The sequence below is a fragment of the Lampris incognitus genome, chromosome 15 (assembly GCF_029633865.1).
Source record: "Lampris incognitus isolate fLamInc1 chromosome 15, fLamInc1.hap2, whole genome shotgun sequence".
Lineage (NCBI taxonomy): Eukaryota > Metazoa > Chordata > Actinopteri > Lampriformes > Lampridae > Lampris > Lampris incognitus.
The window spans coordinates 24,382,610-24,400,724 of NC_079225.1; the positions used below are offsets into that span (position 1 = coordinate 24,382,610).

The 18,115-nt window shown below is 42.3% G+C and overlaps 2 protein-coding genes and 3 non-coding genes across 5 annotated transcripts in view; 4 read left to right on the top strand and 1 right to left on the bottom strand.

Moving 5' to 3' along the window:
• Window positions 1–353: 353 nt before the first annotated feature.
• rps12 (ribosomal protein S12) lies at window positions 354–4,901 on the top strand. The gene is made up of 6 exons (XM_056294833.1): window positions 354–419; window positions 545–591; window positions 1,169–1,285; window positions 1,525–1,627; window positions 4,256–4,357; window positions 4,815–4,901. The coding sequence occupies exons 2-6, from the start codon at window positions 578–580 to the stop codon at window positions 4,875–4,877; spliced, it is 399 nt and encodes a 132-aa protein (XP_056150808.1). The 5' UTR covers window positions 354–419; window positions 545–577; the 3' UTR covers window positions 4,878–4,901.
• Window positions 986–1,063, top strand: LOC130125840 (small nucleolar RNA SNORD101). Its single transcript, XR_008811675.1, has one exon. It is a non-coding gene; the product is annotated as a small nucleolar RNA SNORD101 (small nucleolar RNA).
• LOC130125844 (small nucleolar RNA SNORD100) lies at window positions 1,350–1,433 on the top strand. Its single transcript, XR_008811679.1, has one exon. It is a non-coding gene; the product is annotated as a small nucleolar RNA SNORD100 (small nucleolar RNA).
• On the top strand, window positions 4,104–4,186 carry LOC130125843 (small nucleolar RNA SNORD100). Its single transcript, XR_008811678.1, has one exon. It is a non-coding gene; the product is annotated as a small nucleolar RNA SNORD100 (small nucleolar RNA).
• A 2,604-nt stretch (window positions 4,902–7,505) lies between the features above and the next one.
• Window positions 7,506–18,115, bottom strand: part of eya4 (EYA transcriptional coactivator and phosphatase 4) — a 28,297-nt gene continuing 17,687 nt past the window's right edge. Inside the window, exons 13-19 of the mRNA XM_056294105.1 lie at window positions 14,506–14,595; window positions 13,649–13,707; window positions 13,198–13,358; window positions 12,236–12,350; window positions 11,802–11,923; window positions 9,527–9,627; window positions 7,506–8,427 (exon numbers count right to left, since the gene is read on the bottom strand). Coding sequence (XP_056150080.1) covers window positions 8,347–8,427; window positions 9,527–9,627; window positions 11,802–11,923; window positions 12,236–12,350; window positions 13,198–13,358; window positions 13,649–13,707; window positions 14,506–14,595 — 729 coding nt within the window. The 3' untranslated portion in view covers window positions 7,506–8,346. The remainder of the gene's footprint in view (window positions 8,428–9,526; window positions 9,628–11,801; window positions 11,924–12,235; window positions 12,351–13,197; window positions 13,359–13,648; window positions 13,708–14,505; window positions 14,596–18,115) is intronic.

Genomic DNA, 18,115 nt, shown 5'->3' on the forward strand with positions numbered 1-18,115 from the left:
CGAATTTTACTTTTGTAAGGAACAGATGAAGTTTTTCGTATTTTTTGCATTGGCAATTAACTGTACTGCTGGAGTAGAAAGAAAATCGGAGAGAATTGACATAATTGTGGATGCAGCAAGGACATTTCTGGGTGTTATAGGAGTTTCTGGAGAAGGTGTGCAGCAGCTGCTGAGAAAGGCTTTTAGCCCGTCTCAGAAATCTGAGAAAGAACTACTTTAATTCTGAAGACATTAGGGTTTTTGTTTTGTTTTGTCTTTTAGCGAAGACGTTCTGGTTCTGACCATTCCAGTTGGTGGCGGTAATGCAGCAAGTCATTGTTTGCCAACCACCAATAAACCCAAAGAAGATGAAGAAGAAGACGAACCAATGTCGCTGAATGATGACGTCCTCTTTCCCCGCTGTCTCAGAGGAGGCTAGGGTGAGTCTCTTTCGTCCACCGACACAATCTACCGGATTTGTTCAACATCTTTTCTTTAAAGTTCATTACAGTGATTTGTTAATGATGTTTAATGAATCCCCTCTCGCGTCTGTTCTTTATTGCAGAATTTTAGGTCCGTCATCCATCGATAATCTACAATGGCCGAGGAAGGGTGAGTGTAACTGACTAGTGCTCTACTAATGGGCGACACAACGCTCATATTGATTAAACGTAGTTCTTTTTTTAAACGAGCACTTTGTGTGCAGCAGTCTGCCGAGTTCTTATAAACACGTTTATCCCCAGGAATAACTGGAATTTGTGACGAAGTTAAACTTCGCTGAGTTTATTCTTAACACTTGCCGGACTAGCCGCATCGCTCGTTTGGCGATTCCTGTGTCCACGGAATCCATGGAAGATAACGATGGCGATTGCCGCCTTCTTGGTTGCCAGTATGCCGTTTGGTCATGTTTAAGTCCGCCACTTTTGGTTATGTAGGTTAGAAAACGGTGTAAACTTTGCATCGACCACGTGTAGAGATGGCTGCCGCGACAAGAGAGCTCTCCAGCGCTTCGATGATGATTTTAAGTCTTTAGTCGGATACCCCTTCACTCTTAATCATGAGTGAGATCCCCATTCTGACAAGCTGGAAGCTCATCTCATTCAACCCGCCGCTTAGCTACTTTTGTAAAGCACAACTCTAATATCACTATCCCATCTTTCTCTCTCTTTCCCGTTCTTGTTTGAAACAGCATCGCTGCTGGAGGTGTGATGGATGTCAACACCGCTCTCCCTGAAGTGCTCAAGACCGCACTCATCCACGACGGCCTGTCCCGCGGCATCCGGGAGGCTGCTAAGGCCCTAGACAAGTAATTATAACCCCTTTCATTGAAGGTTTTATTTTGAAGGTCTGTTGTTGTAACATTGTTTGGATGTGTCGCTGATGATATGTTGGCTCCCTCTACTGAGTTTGGTGAGGAAAATGGCCACTGTTACCCAATTTCTGTCTGAGACGTGCTATTGGCTGTGACAGATGTGAACTGGGATGAGGGAGCTCATGTTGAGTTGATGTGATGGTGGTAAATGTTGATTTAATGTTAATTTACAGGCGTCAGGCCCACCTCTGCGTCCTTGCAGCCAACTGCGATGAGCCCATGTACGTCAAGCTGGTGGAGGCTCTCTGCGCCGAGCATCAGATCAACCTGATCAAGGTAATGAAATTCTTTTAATTCAACTTGTCATTGCTCAAGTCTACAAACAACAAATTGTGGAATTAGCGATGATATATAATCCAGTGAGTCAAGTAAGTTCTTTGAGACAGTACAAGCCGGTTTCGTGCCATAAGCAATCAGCTGATGATTGCTTATGGATTATTTTGCTCCTTATTTGTTGAGCACTTTCCCTACCGTTGAGTGTTTCTTTTAACAAAGTTATATATAATCCAGTGATTCAGAATCAGACAACTTTATTTATCCCAGAAGGGCAATTCAGTGAGTCAACTAAATTCTTCTGAGACAGTACAAGCCTGTTTCATGCCATAAGCAATCATCAGCTGTCAATAAAGCTACTCGGGAAAGAACATGCCATTTACTTCCTGTCGCACCTCTCCCTTCCCCGTTAGACGGTGTGCACGTGGTGTGCATGACGAGGAAGTAAATGGTATGTTCTTTCCTGAGTAGCTTTATTGACAGCTGGTGATTGCTTATGGCATGAAACAGGCTTGTACTATCTCATAAAGAATTTACTTGACTCACTGGATTATTTTTGCTCCATATTTGTTGAGCACTTTCCCTACTGTTGAGGGTTTCTTTTAACCAAGTGTGTGTGTATGTATGTATGTATATATATATGTATATATGTGTGTGTGTGTATATATGTGTGTATATATATGTACACACACACACACACCTAAAATTTGCACCAAGATGCAAAGAGACATAGTGCATTAAGCAGTATAAGTGGTCCATTGTTTGTTTAGTGAAATTACCAGTTTGGTACCTGACTGAGAACCAGGAATAAAAGGGTCCTTAAAAAGATACTTTGGCATGATTCAGTCAATGCAGGCAGAACAAATCACTCCCCATGAACTAAGTTGATTATACTATTTTGAAAAATGGTTCTTTTTGGAGTACCAGTAATTAAGAAACACTACGCTAAAGGTGTTTTTTCATAATCAAATGTGGACCAGAGTACACAGCCAAAGAAAGAAAGCTGAATCAATTCACCTGGACATAACGTTTGAGAGTACACGGCATTATTACATTGTATAATATTTGGTTTGTTTGGTACACTTGGTATTGAGTGAAATCATTATGTTAAAATATCAAATCACACCGGCCCAGCGGTTAGCACTGTTGCCTTACAGCAACAAGGTCCTGGATTCGAACCCAGGCTGTCCCAAGTCCTTTCTGTGTGGAGTTTGTATGTTCTCCCTGTGTCTGCATGGATTTCCTCTGGGTTGGTCTGGTTTCCTCCCACCATCAAAAAGACATGCATGTAAGGGTTAATACCCTTACATGCATGTCTTTTTGTGCCCCTGACCATGGCAATAGGGACTGGGGTTTGGTACCTGGGCGCTGCATCGAAGCTGCCATACAATAGGATGTGTTAAATGCTGAAAACAAATTTCGTTGTAACTGTACAATAAAAAAATAAAGTGGCTTTCTTTCATCTAAAATTAGGAAATTTAAGATTTGGTTGCTCTTAGTTTTCTAACTAGCTGAAATCACTTTGGCAGAATACATGATTTATTGTGATGAGTTGTGAGCTGAAATGGCAAAAGTGGATAAACTACCAACGGTGCTCAGTTTTGGCTTTTGTTTTTTGATTTATTTATTTTATTTAATCAAAACATCCTGCTGTGAACAGTGTATTGCATCATGTCATTTTCTTAACACTAGAATAATTTTACTCCTACCTAAAACAACCATGGGCGGTCAAAATGACGGCCGGTTTTTAGTCTGTCAAGACAAATACCCAATTGAGATATTAATGCATTGCATATGTTAGTATGTCTGTTAGGAAACAGCTGACACCGAGATTTACATTGTAACAACTATAATACTATTTTTAAACAATTTAAACTTCAGCGAGACATGGTTGAACTTGAATAGCAACATTGAAAAAGTGAAAATATTACCTGAAAAACTAAACAGAAAACACATATTGCTATTAATATTGTTATTAATCCTGTAATGTTATGCCTTGTAATGTGTTTGTTTGCATTATAGGCTTTGTTTTCCTGTTCACAGGTTTATAGTAATAACCTAGTGATCACCTTTGAACAGTTTTGGCTAGCCCGCTCACTTGTTCAAGGAAATATAGTTGTATTTTAAATTGCTTTCACAGCAGAAATGGTGGGAGCAGCAGTCAAACTGAAAGAGGAAAAAGACACTCCGTGTTTTGAAAACTTTTCAGGCTAGTTGAAAAGTGAATAAAAGAAGAGAGACACTTATTTGACATTGTATTCTTACAACAAATTGTATTACAATGAATTTGTTCTCTGCATTTAACCCATCCTACTGTATAGGAGCAGTGGGCAGCTGCAGCACCCAGGGAGGAATAGTTTGGTGTGCAATCATATGTATGGAGTGTTCGCAAGCATAAAAGTTCTAAGCTGAACTAAAAGTTTATGTCTGCTCCAAAAGACGAGACTGTGAAAGCCTGCAGTTATTTCTATAGAATTGCTGTATCGGTGATGATAGTTTGGCTCCCTCTACTGAATACTGTGAGGATATTGCCTACGTTACCCATTTTCTGTCTGAGATACAGCTTAACCTCACAAGCACCTGTAAAAATTGTTTTAAAGCTTTTGCTGACACAATCTTATCTTTGTTCAGGTTGATGACAACAAGAAGCTCGGTGAGTGGGTTGGTCTGTGCAAGATTGACCGTGAGGGCAAACCCCGCAAGGTAGTTGGCTGCAGCTGTGTTGTGATCAAGGTAAATGGCATCCAAATACCTAAGTTATAGCCAAATAGCAAGCAACCTAACAAGTACACGAATATTTGGGGTTAGTCTAACAAATCAGATGGACTAGTCTGACTATTATGCTGTTGTTGATGAAGAGGATATTGGTAAAAGAGTATAGTGTTGCCTGATATGGCATATAATTCAAGCTATGCCAGTCAAACACAGGTGCTGTCCTCATGATATGCAGCTGTTGGTAGTAAATCCTGGCTATATTGAAAGCCAGGGTACGAGCCCCGTCCTCTACCTGTGATGTCAGGGGTCCCTGAAAATGGCTACAAATGGCTCAACGTAAATGTTTTCTCCAACTCGCACTTTATAAAGATTTTATTTTCTTTTGTCTAAAGGAAGTGCTGGGATTAGGATTCACTGTTTTGATGATAAATGTAGGCTGTATGTAATGTTTGTAATGATTTTCCTCTCTATTCAGGACTATGGCAAGGAGTCTCAAGCCAAGGACGTAATTGAGGAATACTTCAAATCCAAGAAATAAGGTGTCAATAAAGAGTGGAAATAAGTGTTGTGTAAAGTGTTTTTTTTTTTAACCTGTCTGGTAGTATTGGTATTTAGCGGTATTGACACAAGTACATCAGTCAGGGGGCAGTAGGTGGGGATGGAGTATTTAGTTTGATGTATTATACATGAGCTTGTGGTGAAAAAGTATCAGGAAGTAATATTTCTCAACCAATTTTATGAAAGCCCTATTTTGAGGTTTATATTTTTTTTAACTAACGTTGATAGTTGTAGTGTTTCACCACTCCAAACCCCAGAGCTCGTTTGTCAGCACCCGTTTGTCAGCACCTTCCCCACTGCTGAGCAAAACAACATGGCTGAATATGAGATTTGCATCCAAATGATGTGTAACATCTGTTTAAATGTATTCTTTGATCTTAGTCTGCCAGGGGCCTGTTGCACAAAACATGTTCAACATAGTCCAGGTTCCTGACTAAGCTTCAGCTTCACAAGACATAAAGGCAGTCATGGTTAACTGGTACCATGAGGGTGTGGGAACAACTATCTCTGTCCAAGGTTTAGATGCAAAAGATACAGGTTTACATAAGAAGTCTCAAGTGACACGATTTTCAGCAGAGGAGCAAGGAATAATACAGAAATATGACGGATGCGTTGTGGCAAAAGGCAAGTTTCTACAGCGAGGGCTAAAGCGGAGTGCTGAAAGAAAATTACTAGTTTGATTATCCACTATCCAGTTAGCAAGGGCACTTTGATAATTAAAGGCTCAATGTCTTCACTTGATTTAACATATAATGCACTGGCTCTAACAAATGGTTTGTAGGCTAAGCATTTTATTTCATGTAGCTGCCACCCTAGTCATGGGATGAGATCTTGGATGCAGATCTTAGACTAAATCTAAAAATATACAAAGTGGCAAGTAATTGCCCTGCCCTTATTCTTCCAGTGTTTTGACTGCAAGCACACTTAATAATAAATTGAAAACTGGTATGGTATGATTTGCAACAAACAAACAAAAAAAGACAGGAGGAATATAGTCCAGCAGAGGAGTTGGCCCTTGAATGTGTGTTCTATCACAGTAGGAGTCCAGGGAGGCGTGTGCGCAGTCTGGCCAACCTTTGATGCAGACTGTGTGTGGGTTTGTACTTTACAACTGTGATGCGAGTAGCCAACATAAGGCCGAGTGTTTTTCTCGTTTGCTGTTGAGGGACATTTTGTGATATTGTTGGAGCCTGCACACATAATACTGGAGGCCCACACAAACCATATTTTCATATATTTTGTTTTCATGAGGAAGACTATGAGACAGAGAAAGTTGCAGATGTAAGTGCATCCGCTTGGGTTTGTCAGAGAATGTGTGTGTGAACACATTGCTAGGGGAGGTGACTGCTTCCTTCACTCCTGTAGGAAAACTACATTTCTCCATACTCCCAATCCCGTGGTCTCTACCTTCAACCTTAAAAAAAAGCAAGCAAAAATGATAAAACATTCACCTCTACACAGAATAGTTGGTATTCATGTGTTTGCATAAACCCATTTATTTGAGGTGTGTTTGATATGCTGCAATATCAAACTAACCAGTGCATTTTGTCAGGTATAACGGACCCTGGAGTTACACTGCAAACTGAAGGTGCTCCAAATGAAAAAACTTCTATTGGATGATATGTAATAAGAAAAGAAGGCAGGCCTAGCCATATGCCCCCAATTTCTTTCTCAAAACAATGTCTTGTCATGCGTTGGCAGCTTTTTGCTGTTTTCCCCTCCCTAGCAATGAGAAAAGCAAACATTTTTTGGTCCCATAATTTCCTTTTTATTGTAATTTTTTTTAATGTGGTAAAATGTGTGGTAATGGCATCTTTTACAGGTCCGACAGCTGATTGGTCCAAATGCTGTTTATGATTGGTGATCCTGAACTTTGACCTCACCCGGAGCAGTTTAGTTGTGTAGCGCGAGTTCCCGCGGCCGTGTTCCCCCACTGTCGTCAGGTCGAAAATCCAGGGGTTATATCAAACACTTCATTCGAAGTCGGCTGGCTACACAAGAGCAGGCCCCACAAATACACAAGAGCGGGCCCCACAACGCCGAGCCTGCTGCTGCCAGTCTTATTCCACATTTGGCTATCGCGATGAAGACGTAAAGCGCTACACAACGGCATTTTCCCCAGTAAAGAACTACACGACAGTCGCCATCAAAGTAAGCAACTATAAAAGTGCTCATGATTTGGATTTTAGTGGGTTAGCTACTGTCATAAATAAACCCGTGAGAGGTGTCGTGTCGTAAAAGGACATTAGTTTGCATGTAAATCGGGAGGATTGTAGTTTTGTGTTCAAGATGGCCACTATTCGTGGTAATGGCGCCCTCACTTCAATATGGAGCAAGCGTAACCGGGCCTCTGAACGGAAAATCCCAAATTAAAGCGGCCAAAGAGCCCACTTGCATACTAGACTGTTGAATTCTTACATGCACATTAAAAGACTAAACATAAATGGGGAACTTGAGTGCTAATCGGGGGTTTTCTGCTTTCAGATCTGCTTCTACTATGGCACCATCAAAACGTTTAACTGCCTCATTAACCGGCTCTCTCTGACTGGGTGCGTGAGATAATGTAAGTCTCGATACTGTAATAGAAGAAATGATGCATGGATCACAGATTTTTTCTCTCCTTTATATCTACATACACAGACATGTCCAAATAAAGACAAGTTACACTCAAACACGTTTATAAGGCACAACACATCATGACGTACGTTGTCAAAAAAAATTAAAAAAAAAAATCCAGAGACCAAAAAAAAAGTCAAAACTTCTGATGAAAAACATCCACCACTGCCCTGTTAAGTTTATGGTAAATAATTTACACAAGTTTCTCCCACAGACGTCTTCATGTTTTGATAAAGGAAAAATCCGGAAACTTAAAAAAAAAAGTCAGCAGAGCAGTTTTTCCACACAGTTGTTCCTGCACACAATGTAGTAACGCCATCATGGAGAAGGCTTCGGAGTAGTGTGTTGTTGAGATATAAACTCCCAGGTGAATAATATATAGCAGTCCTGATTTAAAACCTGGGTCTTCCATGCAGGAGCCAAACGTCAAGGTGCTGACCACAGAGATACCCTTCCAGTCCATGAGAGGTATTTCGGCTTACAGAGTCTTAAGTCGGGGGCCACTCTGCTGCAGACGCCGACAGATGAGATTACTGTTTCACAGAGGTCAGTTCCCAGTATTGCAGAACACATTGGGGGGGGGGGTCATTAGGGCTGCCCAGTTTTCTCTTGACCCAACTGTCCATTCTTCCTTTCTCCTTTTATTTCTCCCTCACCTCTTAAGACCTCTCGGGGTATGTAAATCCAGATGTTCAACAGCAAAAAAAAAAGAAAAAAGGTTGCAGTGTATTGTTTATTTCCTTAAATAGGTATACAAAAGCAAGGGGCTGCATGGCTCATCGCTAACCATGTCCGTGGTAACATCGTATTTGTCCATTTCGCTATTGTAACAGTTACAGGTACTCAAACTCCAGTGCTTGGTGTAATGCCAGCAGGTCCGAGTGACTGGATATCCTCCAGAAAGGCATGTTGTGCTGCAGGACGGAGACACATAAACAAGCCAATTAGAAACAGAGGAAGTCAACAAGGCATGAACGCTAACGCGATTATTTTCACAACTGACACGCACCACCACCCAGATCATGCAAGCTACGCTAGAGTAGCTTGTAGCCACTTGAATTTGCAAAAGCACAGCAAACAAAAAAACCATGCTGTTCTAGGTGAAACACTCCCAGCACCCGACATTATGAACTAAAGCTGGAGAAGACTTCAGATTCATACCAATATTATTTGCTCTGTGAAAATATACTACAGCTATGCACAATGCAGTGTTATTAGTATTTGATTGATACTATTTTTATAACATTTCTCACTCTATGTATCTCTGTCTCCCACACATTGCACATTATAACCATGATAATGATGGATCCTAAATAAATGAATTGCAACACATCCTTGGATAACCAAATCAGTTAACAAGAATGGCATTATTTGGCACTCAGGTGGCGTTCAATAACCCAAGGTCTAAAACAAATGAGATTGTTCAAAGCTTGATCACTGTTTACACTTCAACATCTGATTAATTTTTACCACCAAACATGATGAGGACTGTAATTTATGATCACTTACCACTGTTCAAACTAAATCAATTTAATTGGCTGCAGATGATACATAAACTGGTATTGCATATTTGGTTTTCAAACGAAGAACAAAATGTACAACACTGGCCAAGCATTTCAATCTCAATATTCTTTTTATTCAATAAAAGAAAATCTACTTGTGTCTAAAAAAAGAAAAAGAATGTGAAGCAACAGCAAGTGGAAAAGGAGAAAAAAAAAGAGTACACAACCAACTTAAAACCACTACATGAAAGAAAGGCAGGCTTGGTCCAAACAGAGCTGACGCTTTGTGGAATAGGCGGGGGTCACGGTCAAGTTGCGGGTCCATTACCTTTTTGGCCGCCTGCTCCTCTTCCACACCGTCCCCAATTACAACATACACTACTTTCCTGCCAAACCTTTGCATTATGCGTTCAAAGCAACTCTCTTTTCCTGCAAAAAAAAAAAATAAACAAGGGGGAGGAAGGAGGGTCAAAAGGTCAGAGGGGTCAAAGTTCAGAGGTCTTTTGTTTACCTGGCTGGCCGCATGCTCTTCATCCCTCCCATCGCCAATCACAACATACGTAATGTTAGTGCCAAAGCGGGAGACTATACGCTCAAAACAGCTCTCTTTGCCTGGAGACAAACAAATGGCTTACACAAGTTTTTATTTCCTTGACTTTGACGTTTATATGGAGATAAAACATGGGGTGAGACAGCGTTCCAGTGAGCGATGAAAGGAGACAGGGAGAAGGTGCATTCACACACATACACACAAGCACACACTCCCACTTTCTATAACAGAGGGCTGACGCTGATTAATCCTGACATTCACGTGTTTCATCTTGAAACATGCCTCACATCAGACGGATATGAACAACCTAGTTTTGTTTTTTTTTTACAACCGGAACAGCAGAGAGACTCCTGCCAATGACATAAGGAGTAACCGCCCAAAAAACTGACCTCTGTCCTCCCTCCCCAAATGAACAGTAATTTGTGTTATGCTAATTCCAAGCGATTTAATCAAAGCAAACCCACTCAAAGTGATGCTAGTCCCCTTCATTCCCCTTCATTTTTATCCACTCTCTCCATATCGGGTCAGTGAAATAATGGAATTTCGTGTGGGCAGGGGTCTATCTGGGATACAGCACCTGACCTGACAAACTAACGCGGTCTGTTTGCGTCTCCAATGTCCAATGGTAGTCGCTTTTACCACATTGCCAGGGGCCATTTGAGTCAAAGCACCGAGGGGTTGATTTGGGTAAGAATTGTGCACAAACACACACAGAAATATGCTTTTGAGGATTTCAGCTTTTTTTTCCCTTATCTAAGTTGTCTTTTCCTTCTGTTGAGATGGCTATATAGATGAATTTTGGGTTGGTGTCTTCAGGCAGAGTCCACTAAGAATGTAGATGCCTAATTTGTGGAAGGGAGTGATGTAGTGCTAGATTTTATGAAGAGTAAATTATGACATCCAGTCAGTGATAAACCAAAAGTTATAAACTATGTAACCAACTGTATAAATAGTATCAGAAATATTTCAACAAAAATATGTATGCCTTATTTCCAATTGAAAGTATTCTAACCTCATTTAATGTGCATCAGTTTGGTAGTACTTATGACGCTATGTATGGTGGGTTTTATATAATAATGAGTAAAATTGGGCTTAAATGATAGGTAAACTGAACATAGGGAGTGTTTGTCCTGCGCTACAGTGGCGATCAGTATCAGGTATAGTGAAGCAAAAAGCCAACACGATACTTTGTTAGGGGGATTTGGCAGTAACAAAGGCCTTCTCACAAAAATAAAAATGTGCTTCATGCACCCACCTATAGCCTGGACTACACTGATGGAGACAGTTTTTTTTTCTTCTCCCCAATTGTACCCAGCCAATTACCCCACTCTTCCAAGCCACCCCGGTCACTGCTCCACCCCCTCTGCCGACCCAGGGAGGGCTGCAGACTACCACATGCATCCTCCGATACATGTGGAGTCGCCAGCCGCTACTTTTCACCTGACAGCAGAGTTTCGCCAGGGGGACATAGCACATGGGAGGATCACGCTATTCCCCCCAGTTCCCCCTCCCCCCTGAACAGGTGCCCCGACCAACCAGAGGAGGCACCAGTGCAGTGGCCAGGACACATGCTCACATCCGGCTTCCCACCCGCAGACACAGCCAGTTGTGTCTGTAGGGATGCCGACCAAGCCAGAGGTAACATGGGGATTCGAACTGCAGATCCCCGTGTTGGTAGGCAATGGAATAGACTGCTACGCTACCCGAAAGCCCTCGGAGACAGTATTTTGGAGGTCAATGATCCTTGCAAAATATGATGAATAAAACTACAGAACGTTAATATTGATAATTCATTGAGGGGGGTTGTCAAACCTACACACACACACACACACACACACACACGAACAAAGTACAATGCCAAATATCGAGCCTCAGAGAAGTTGAGCCCGACTCTGACATTAAGTTTAACATCAAAACAGGAGAGCAAGGAATCAGTTAGATATGAGATGGAGGGAGGGACATCAAATTAATATCACAGCAACCATAATTAGTTCAACTGTTGATGTGATGACATAGGTTGATTGTATGTTTCAATAAGAATGCATATACAATTGTTAATTGCATGTTATTTGATCAAATAATTAGAATTAACCAAATACTCGATTGAATATGTTGAATTAATTGAAGAATTAAATGGAATGCCAATTATTTTTTTTACATTTTTTAGCTTCTTGCATTTGGAAAAATAAATCATAATTTCTTGGCAGTTGTGTTAATGTACGTCCGTGTGTCTTACCTATTTTGGTTGCACTGTAAATGTTCTCTATGGGGAAAGCAGATCCCAGACTATACAAGAGAACCTTAGCCAGTGCTGGTATGAGCTGTGTTGTGGTCACCAGCACATTTACACAGTTACTCCTGAGGTAGAGAGAGACAGGCGGAGGAAGCCGTCATTTGGCTACAGACAAGTTATGCACACAGGTCCAATGGCACTTAAAGTTGAGTACACTGACCATATTTCAAGATGTTAGTGTTTTATGTAGTGGTTGGTGGTATGTAGTGGTTGGTGGGTGGATGGATGGATGGATGGAGAACTAATTGAAGACGTTGGCACTTAGTTGCGGAACAAAGCGTAAGCGTCTGCAAGAGTGTCTGCCTCTCCAAACCACGAAAGCAGATGAAATTCACCGACTGGGCGGATTAATGACAGAATAAGTCAGGGTGAGTCACCTGGAGCTGATAATGGATAGGGATTTGAGAGCGTTGGTGAGCCAGGAGTCTGTCAGGGCCTCCACCTCTGCTCTCAGCTGGAGCCAGGCATCCCTTTTCGCTGGGCCCAGTAAACCTGAAGCAAGCACAGACACAACATGACCTCACCAAAGCCTCACAATGCCCAGGCATTGAACACAGGGGCAAAAAAAGGCAAGACAAGACATGGTCATCACAATATGTGTTAGCCCTGATAGAGATATCGACACGTGTATTTTTTTTTTAACCAAGATACTGTGAAAACATTTCAGCAGATCATTGAAAATGATTACTTCAAATTTTACAGCTTTGCATGTATCTGAATGGATCACCAGGAGGTTTTAAAAGTAAACCCATCCATTATTCAAGCTGCTTATCCCAATCAGGGTCACGGGATGCTGGAGCCTATCCCAGCAGCCCTAGGGCGACAGGCAAGGAGACACCCTGGACAGGCCGCCAGACCATCACAGGGCCGACACATTCACACCTAGGGACAATTTAGTATGGCCGATTCACCTGACCTACATGTCTTTAGACTGTGGGAGGAAACCGGAGCACCCGGTGGAAACCTATGCAGACATGGGGAGAACATGCAAACTCCACACAGAGGACGACCTGGGATGACCCCCCAAGGTTGGACAACCCCGGAGTTCGAACCGAGGACCTTCTTGCTGTGAGGTGACCATGCTAACCACTGCGTCACCGTGCCGCTGTTTTAAAAGTAAATTGGATATATAATTCAGACAACATAAGGAATACACAGCAACGGACAGGTGGTTTAGGTGAACGAATACAGTTTGTTGTCCAGATAACTTTCACATTAGTACCATCAATTGCCGGAAAAAAAAAAAAGCAACTTCCAAATAAATCCTATGTTCAGCATTTGTTCACATCAACCAATCATTGGCCCTGATGGCTAGTAAACTCCCGTCTGATTGGCTTACCCCCTACATTGTTTTTGTATGTGCTATACAACTCTTTGACTCGTCGGTAGCGGAAGGCCAGTTTCCTCATCCAGTCGACCCCACCGCGGACACCTGTTGCCAGGCACAGATTGGCGCTGGTTGCAGCTGCATGGAAGCCATCAGTTGCAAAACTGTAAGTACTGTCAATAATAATAATAATGATATGTTTTATTTTAAAAAGTCTGCTCTTGTAAAAGCAAAAAAGCATAAATGGTTCATTATTACATTCTGTAATGTCTGCTATGATTATTCATAAAAATCCTGTTTCATACGTTCATATGTTGTGAATATTATTTAACTAAGTACTTTTTACAACGTTAAATCAAATTTTACACATCATCCTTGTCAACAAACTATGTAAAATACTATTGGGTGTTTGTATCCACAGCTGGTTATGAGCGAATTCAAACACAAGGTCTTGAATGCTCACCTTAAGTCCTGGCCATTATCGTCTGAGGACACGTCATCAATGTGTACCTGATCACACTCCTGAACAGCCAAATACACACACACACACACACACACACACACACACACACACACACACACACACACACACACACACACACACACACACACACACACACACACACACAATAGTAACATATTATAGAAATTAATTTACAAATGATGTATGGAGGAAAAAAACAAAAAAAACAAACACATCAAAATCTAAATTTTACATGCAGTACACCATTGCACAGTTGCCTGAGTCCAGACCTTAGAATCTGCCCTTTCCACCGAGTTGACTGACTCGTTTGGTCTGGCATCATAGCACAAAACAGCGGTTTCTCAGTTGTAAAAGCAATTATCCAACAAGTGCCGGGGGGGCTAACGATTAGCAATGAGCAAGACTAATGCCGCCACTCTTAAAACCCCGGCAAAACCAGTATGTTGGCATGGCTACGCATCAGTGTCGACTTAAAATGACTGGTCAGGCGGACACGTTGGTCTCTAGTGATTGGTTAAGGAAAATCGACCCCACCCCTCCACCCATGTAAATCGGTTAGAGTGGAGGCAATGTCAGACTGAAGATGGAAATGAAGTGTTACAATTTGACACAGCATATGGAGCAAGGGATCAGTGTTATACTAATTTATGCCACAAGGGGGTAGTAGCAATATACATATTTACAGTCTTTTAAAATCGTATTTTTGCCTTTGAACATAATTTGAAAGCTGCGTCAGAATCTTAAACTCATCAAGTAGCCTTTGACACATGCACATTGTGTGTGTGTGTGTCTGGTCTGTGTCGGTCCAGCACCGATGTGGGCACGTGTAATCTCACCTCCAGATCATTGAAGAATAAGTGCGTATCAGCCAAGTTGAAGATCATCTCCTCCATCCTCAGACCCAACGTCACTGCCATTGGAGGGTCCTGACCGAGGAGGCAGATAGCATTAGCATTGTTTGCATAACGCATGTCTTCTTAATCTTCATCACTATCTTCGTCACCATCATCGTCGTCAGAACAGTAGCATTATCGTTATAATACTTAATGGCTGTTTATGAGTACAGCCATCATCATTATCATCATCATTATCCTCACCAATTAATTACCATTTCACCATCACATCCCTATACACTTTCCCCAACTCTCCCATCTCTTTTTAATTGGCCCATGACCTCAACCATGCCAAACTTCCTGTTGTTTTCCCTCTCTGCCCTCCAACCCCAAAACAATTCTCTAAATCTTCTGCCTAGCCCCCCTCCCCACCCCCAATACACACAAACACACACAAATGCACTCACTAATTTCATCAGATGCTGACAGACAGGTTGCACTTGTTGTGTCCCATCAACATTCCTCATTCTGAAGTTGTGGGTGGGGGGTTGAGTGTTAAAAGGGGTGTGTGCGTAAGACATATGTGAATGTGTTTGTGAGCATGTTCAAGGAGCACAGTATGTGGTTGGCTGAAGTCGGGTGCCCTCAGATGGGGAGGGCTTAGAGTTCAGGTCATGCTCTTTGTGTGTTTCTACGTGTGTGTGTATATGTGTGTGTGTGTGTGTGTGTTTTTTTTGAAGAACATGGCTCTGCCAGCCAGAGCTCAGCTGCAAAAACCATCATCTATGATAGGTCAGTGTGGGTCGACAGCTTGCCATACAATTTGCTGACAGTGTCAGATGACCAGAATAGAACCAAACTAACGTGACGGAACAACTCGAGAGAGAGAGAGAGAGAGAGAGAGAGAGAGAGAGAGAGAGAGAGAGAGAGAGAGAGAGAGAGAGAGAGAGAGAGAGAGAGAGAGAGAGATTGTAGGGATTCCAGGCTGGAAGAAAGTGCAAGTGATAAAGAGTGAGATTTAGAAGTGGAGGTTTGTTGTATAGTGTTTATGGTTCCTCAAAACAAAGCAGCTGTTAGGAGCAATAGCTGCAGTTTTTTTGCCATATTTCTTTTCCTGCTGTCCTCCATCAGTCATCGAAGCATGAGGCCCATAGTTTGTTTCCCTTGGCTGTTACACAAAAGCGAAATATGGCTGTGGGTGTTTGTCAAAACACTTAGATATGTTAAATACCTTTGAGCATTTGGATTTGGCTTTGCCTAGAGTTTCAGAAAGTCTGAGTTGGCTATTTAAGAGTATTTTGCCAGACCAAGTTCAATCAATCACAGAGGATTTCAAATATGATTTAGTTCTGGCACAAATGCAGCTTCGAAACAATTCTTCTCTCCGGCTCCACTGTTATCATTCTGACCGCAATGGAAAATCAACAGTTCAGTAAAATGTGAACATTATTCCTGGTTTTGATATCTGTAGCGGTGAGAAATGAGGAGTAATGTCTGGTTTTGCGTGTGAAAGCGAGGGTGGTAGGGAGCATACAGAGAGTTGTGAAAAGTGACAAATCATTCAGTAGATGTATCTAGACAGATCTATAGAGCCCTTATGAGAAGAGTGGGTCTTGTGGTTGCTGTACTTAAATTGTAAACGCTCGACACCGCTACCTCCATATTTGTTAGGACCAGCAGGAGACAAAGTGGGGGGAATTACTAAACGCCTGTTACAAATTGCTTTAGGGCTGACATTAATGTGCCGATCTCTCATAACACTGCACGTTTGGTTAATGTTTGAGCTCCTATGGTTTCATGCTTATCTGTTTTTATGCACCAAGAACCCAACTCGAAAGGCGTTCGGGTAGCGTAGTGGTCTCTTCCGTTGCCTACCAACAGGAGGATCGCCGGTTCGAATCCCCATTTTACCTCCAGCTTGTTCAGGCATCCCTACTGACACAGTTAGCTGTGTCTGCGGGTGGGAAGCCGGATGTGGGTATGTGTCCTGGTCGCTGCACTAGCGCCTCCTCTGGTCGGTCGGGGCGCCTGTTCAGGGGGGAGGGGGAACTGGGGGGAACAGCGTGATCCTCCCACGTGCTACGTCCCCCTGGTGAAACTCCTCACTGTCAGGTGAAAAGAAGCGGCTGGCAACGCCACATGTATCGGAGGAGGCATGTGGTAGTCTGCAGCCCTCCCCGGATCTTGGCAGAGGAGGTGGAGCAGCGACCAGGACGGCTTGGAAGAGTGGGGTAGTTGGCCAAGTACAATTGGGGAGAAAAAGGGGGAAAATGAAAAGAAAAAAAAGAACTTGCATTGCGCTTGATTTTTTTGCACAGCATATCGATGGCCAAATCTAGCTTAATTATATTTCTAGGAAGTGAGCTGAAATTAACATTTACTTGTGGTCAAGTAGAAGTTTGCAGTTCTCTCCTCCCACCCTTAACTCGCATTCACTTAAATATGGTCCTTTGGAGCCCTTCGGTGTCTTTCTCCAGCCAATGCAATACAAACCAAGCAGAATTTATTATACCACAGGGTCTATGTACATGAATGAAGGCCTTCTTGTTCGCTCACAAACGCACATAGACACACAACTATTTACAACCCACCAGGGTCCGTATCATGCCCATTAAAATCCCATTTCCAATCACTACATTCCACAATTGTAGAGGAACTAGGAAGTACAACTGTACCCACAAAACCCGTCTGTAAAAACGCCCAGGCTCCTATGGTTCCATGTGAGTCTAGTTCGAAACGGTTTGGACTCATCCGTCTTCTGTTTGACTGCCAAACATGTCAGGAGGGAGTCTGTAGACCGCGGCAGGGTGCAGCCCATACAGGCAGGCTACTGGCTACTCAACTGCCACAGGAAAATACATCACCCAGTGTAATGCCAGAAGCCTCAACCACATTGGTCAATACCAGAGAAAAAGGAAAGACCCCCCACAATACAGGAAACTAAGCAATGCAGCCGTAACATGAGGAGGACAAACTGATGAAAGATCACAGAGATGTTTCTTAATTGTTAATAATCACATAAAGAGAGGAAATTAGTTAGAATTGATCAATTAACTAGTCGAATTCTGATCATGCAAATGCAAGCAGTGACAATGAATTGTGGTTATTCTTCTCCTTTCGGCTTAATCCGTTTCTCAGGGGTCGCCACAGTGGATTTTACAGTTTCCAACGGTACCCTGTGAGGGCACAGCACCAATGGTGGCCACTGTTAACCTGGGCCTTGATCGATCCGGTATGGTCTTGTCAATCCATACTGATTATATATATATTTGTGTAAGCATATTGATTTGGCAAAATTTTATGTCGGAATGAATTATTAATGAATTATGACAATGATTTATGGTTATTAATAAGTACAAATCTAAATCGGGCTCTGATCATTTTCGTAGGCTAAGACTGAGTCAAGGTTGGCGATGGCCTCTAACATCATCACCCTTGGACTCAATGCAGCTGATTCCTTGACATGTTAACGAGTCACACAATGGAAGTGCACTCTGCCATTGCACTTATAGGGAAAAATCAGTCCAGGTGAGCTGTATTGCTGTATGTGCCAAGTGGCTGCGGAGATATTACATTGAAGATTTACATGACAGAGAGTTGGCGAAAGCAGAGG

Excerpts from the sequence above, each read along its gene's own strand:
- rps12 (XM_056294833.1), top strand. Across the intron at positions 1,286-1,524 it reads GCTGCTAAGGCCCTAGACAA|GCGTCAGGCCCACCTCTGCG; the intron begins GTAATTATAACC and ends GTTAATTTACAG. Across the intron at positions 1,628-4,255 it reads ATCAGATCAACCTGATCAAG|GTTGATGACAACAAGAAGCT; the intron begins GTAATGAAATTC and ends ATCTTTGTTCAG.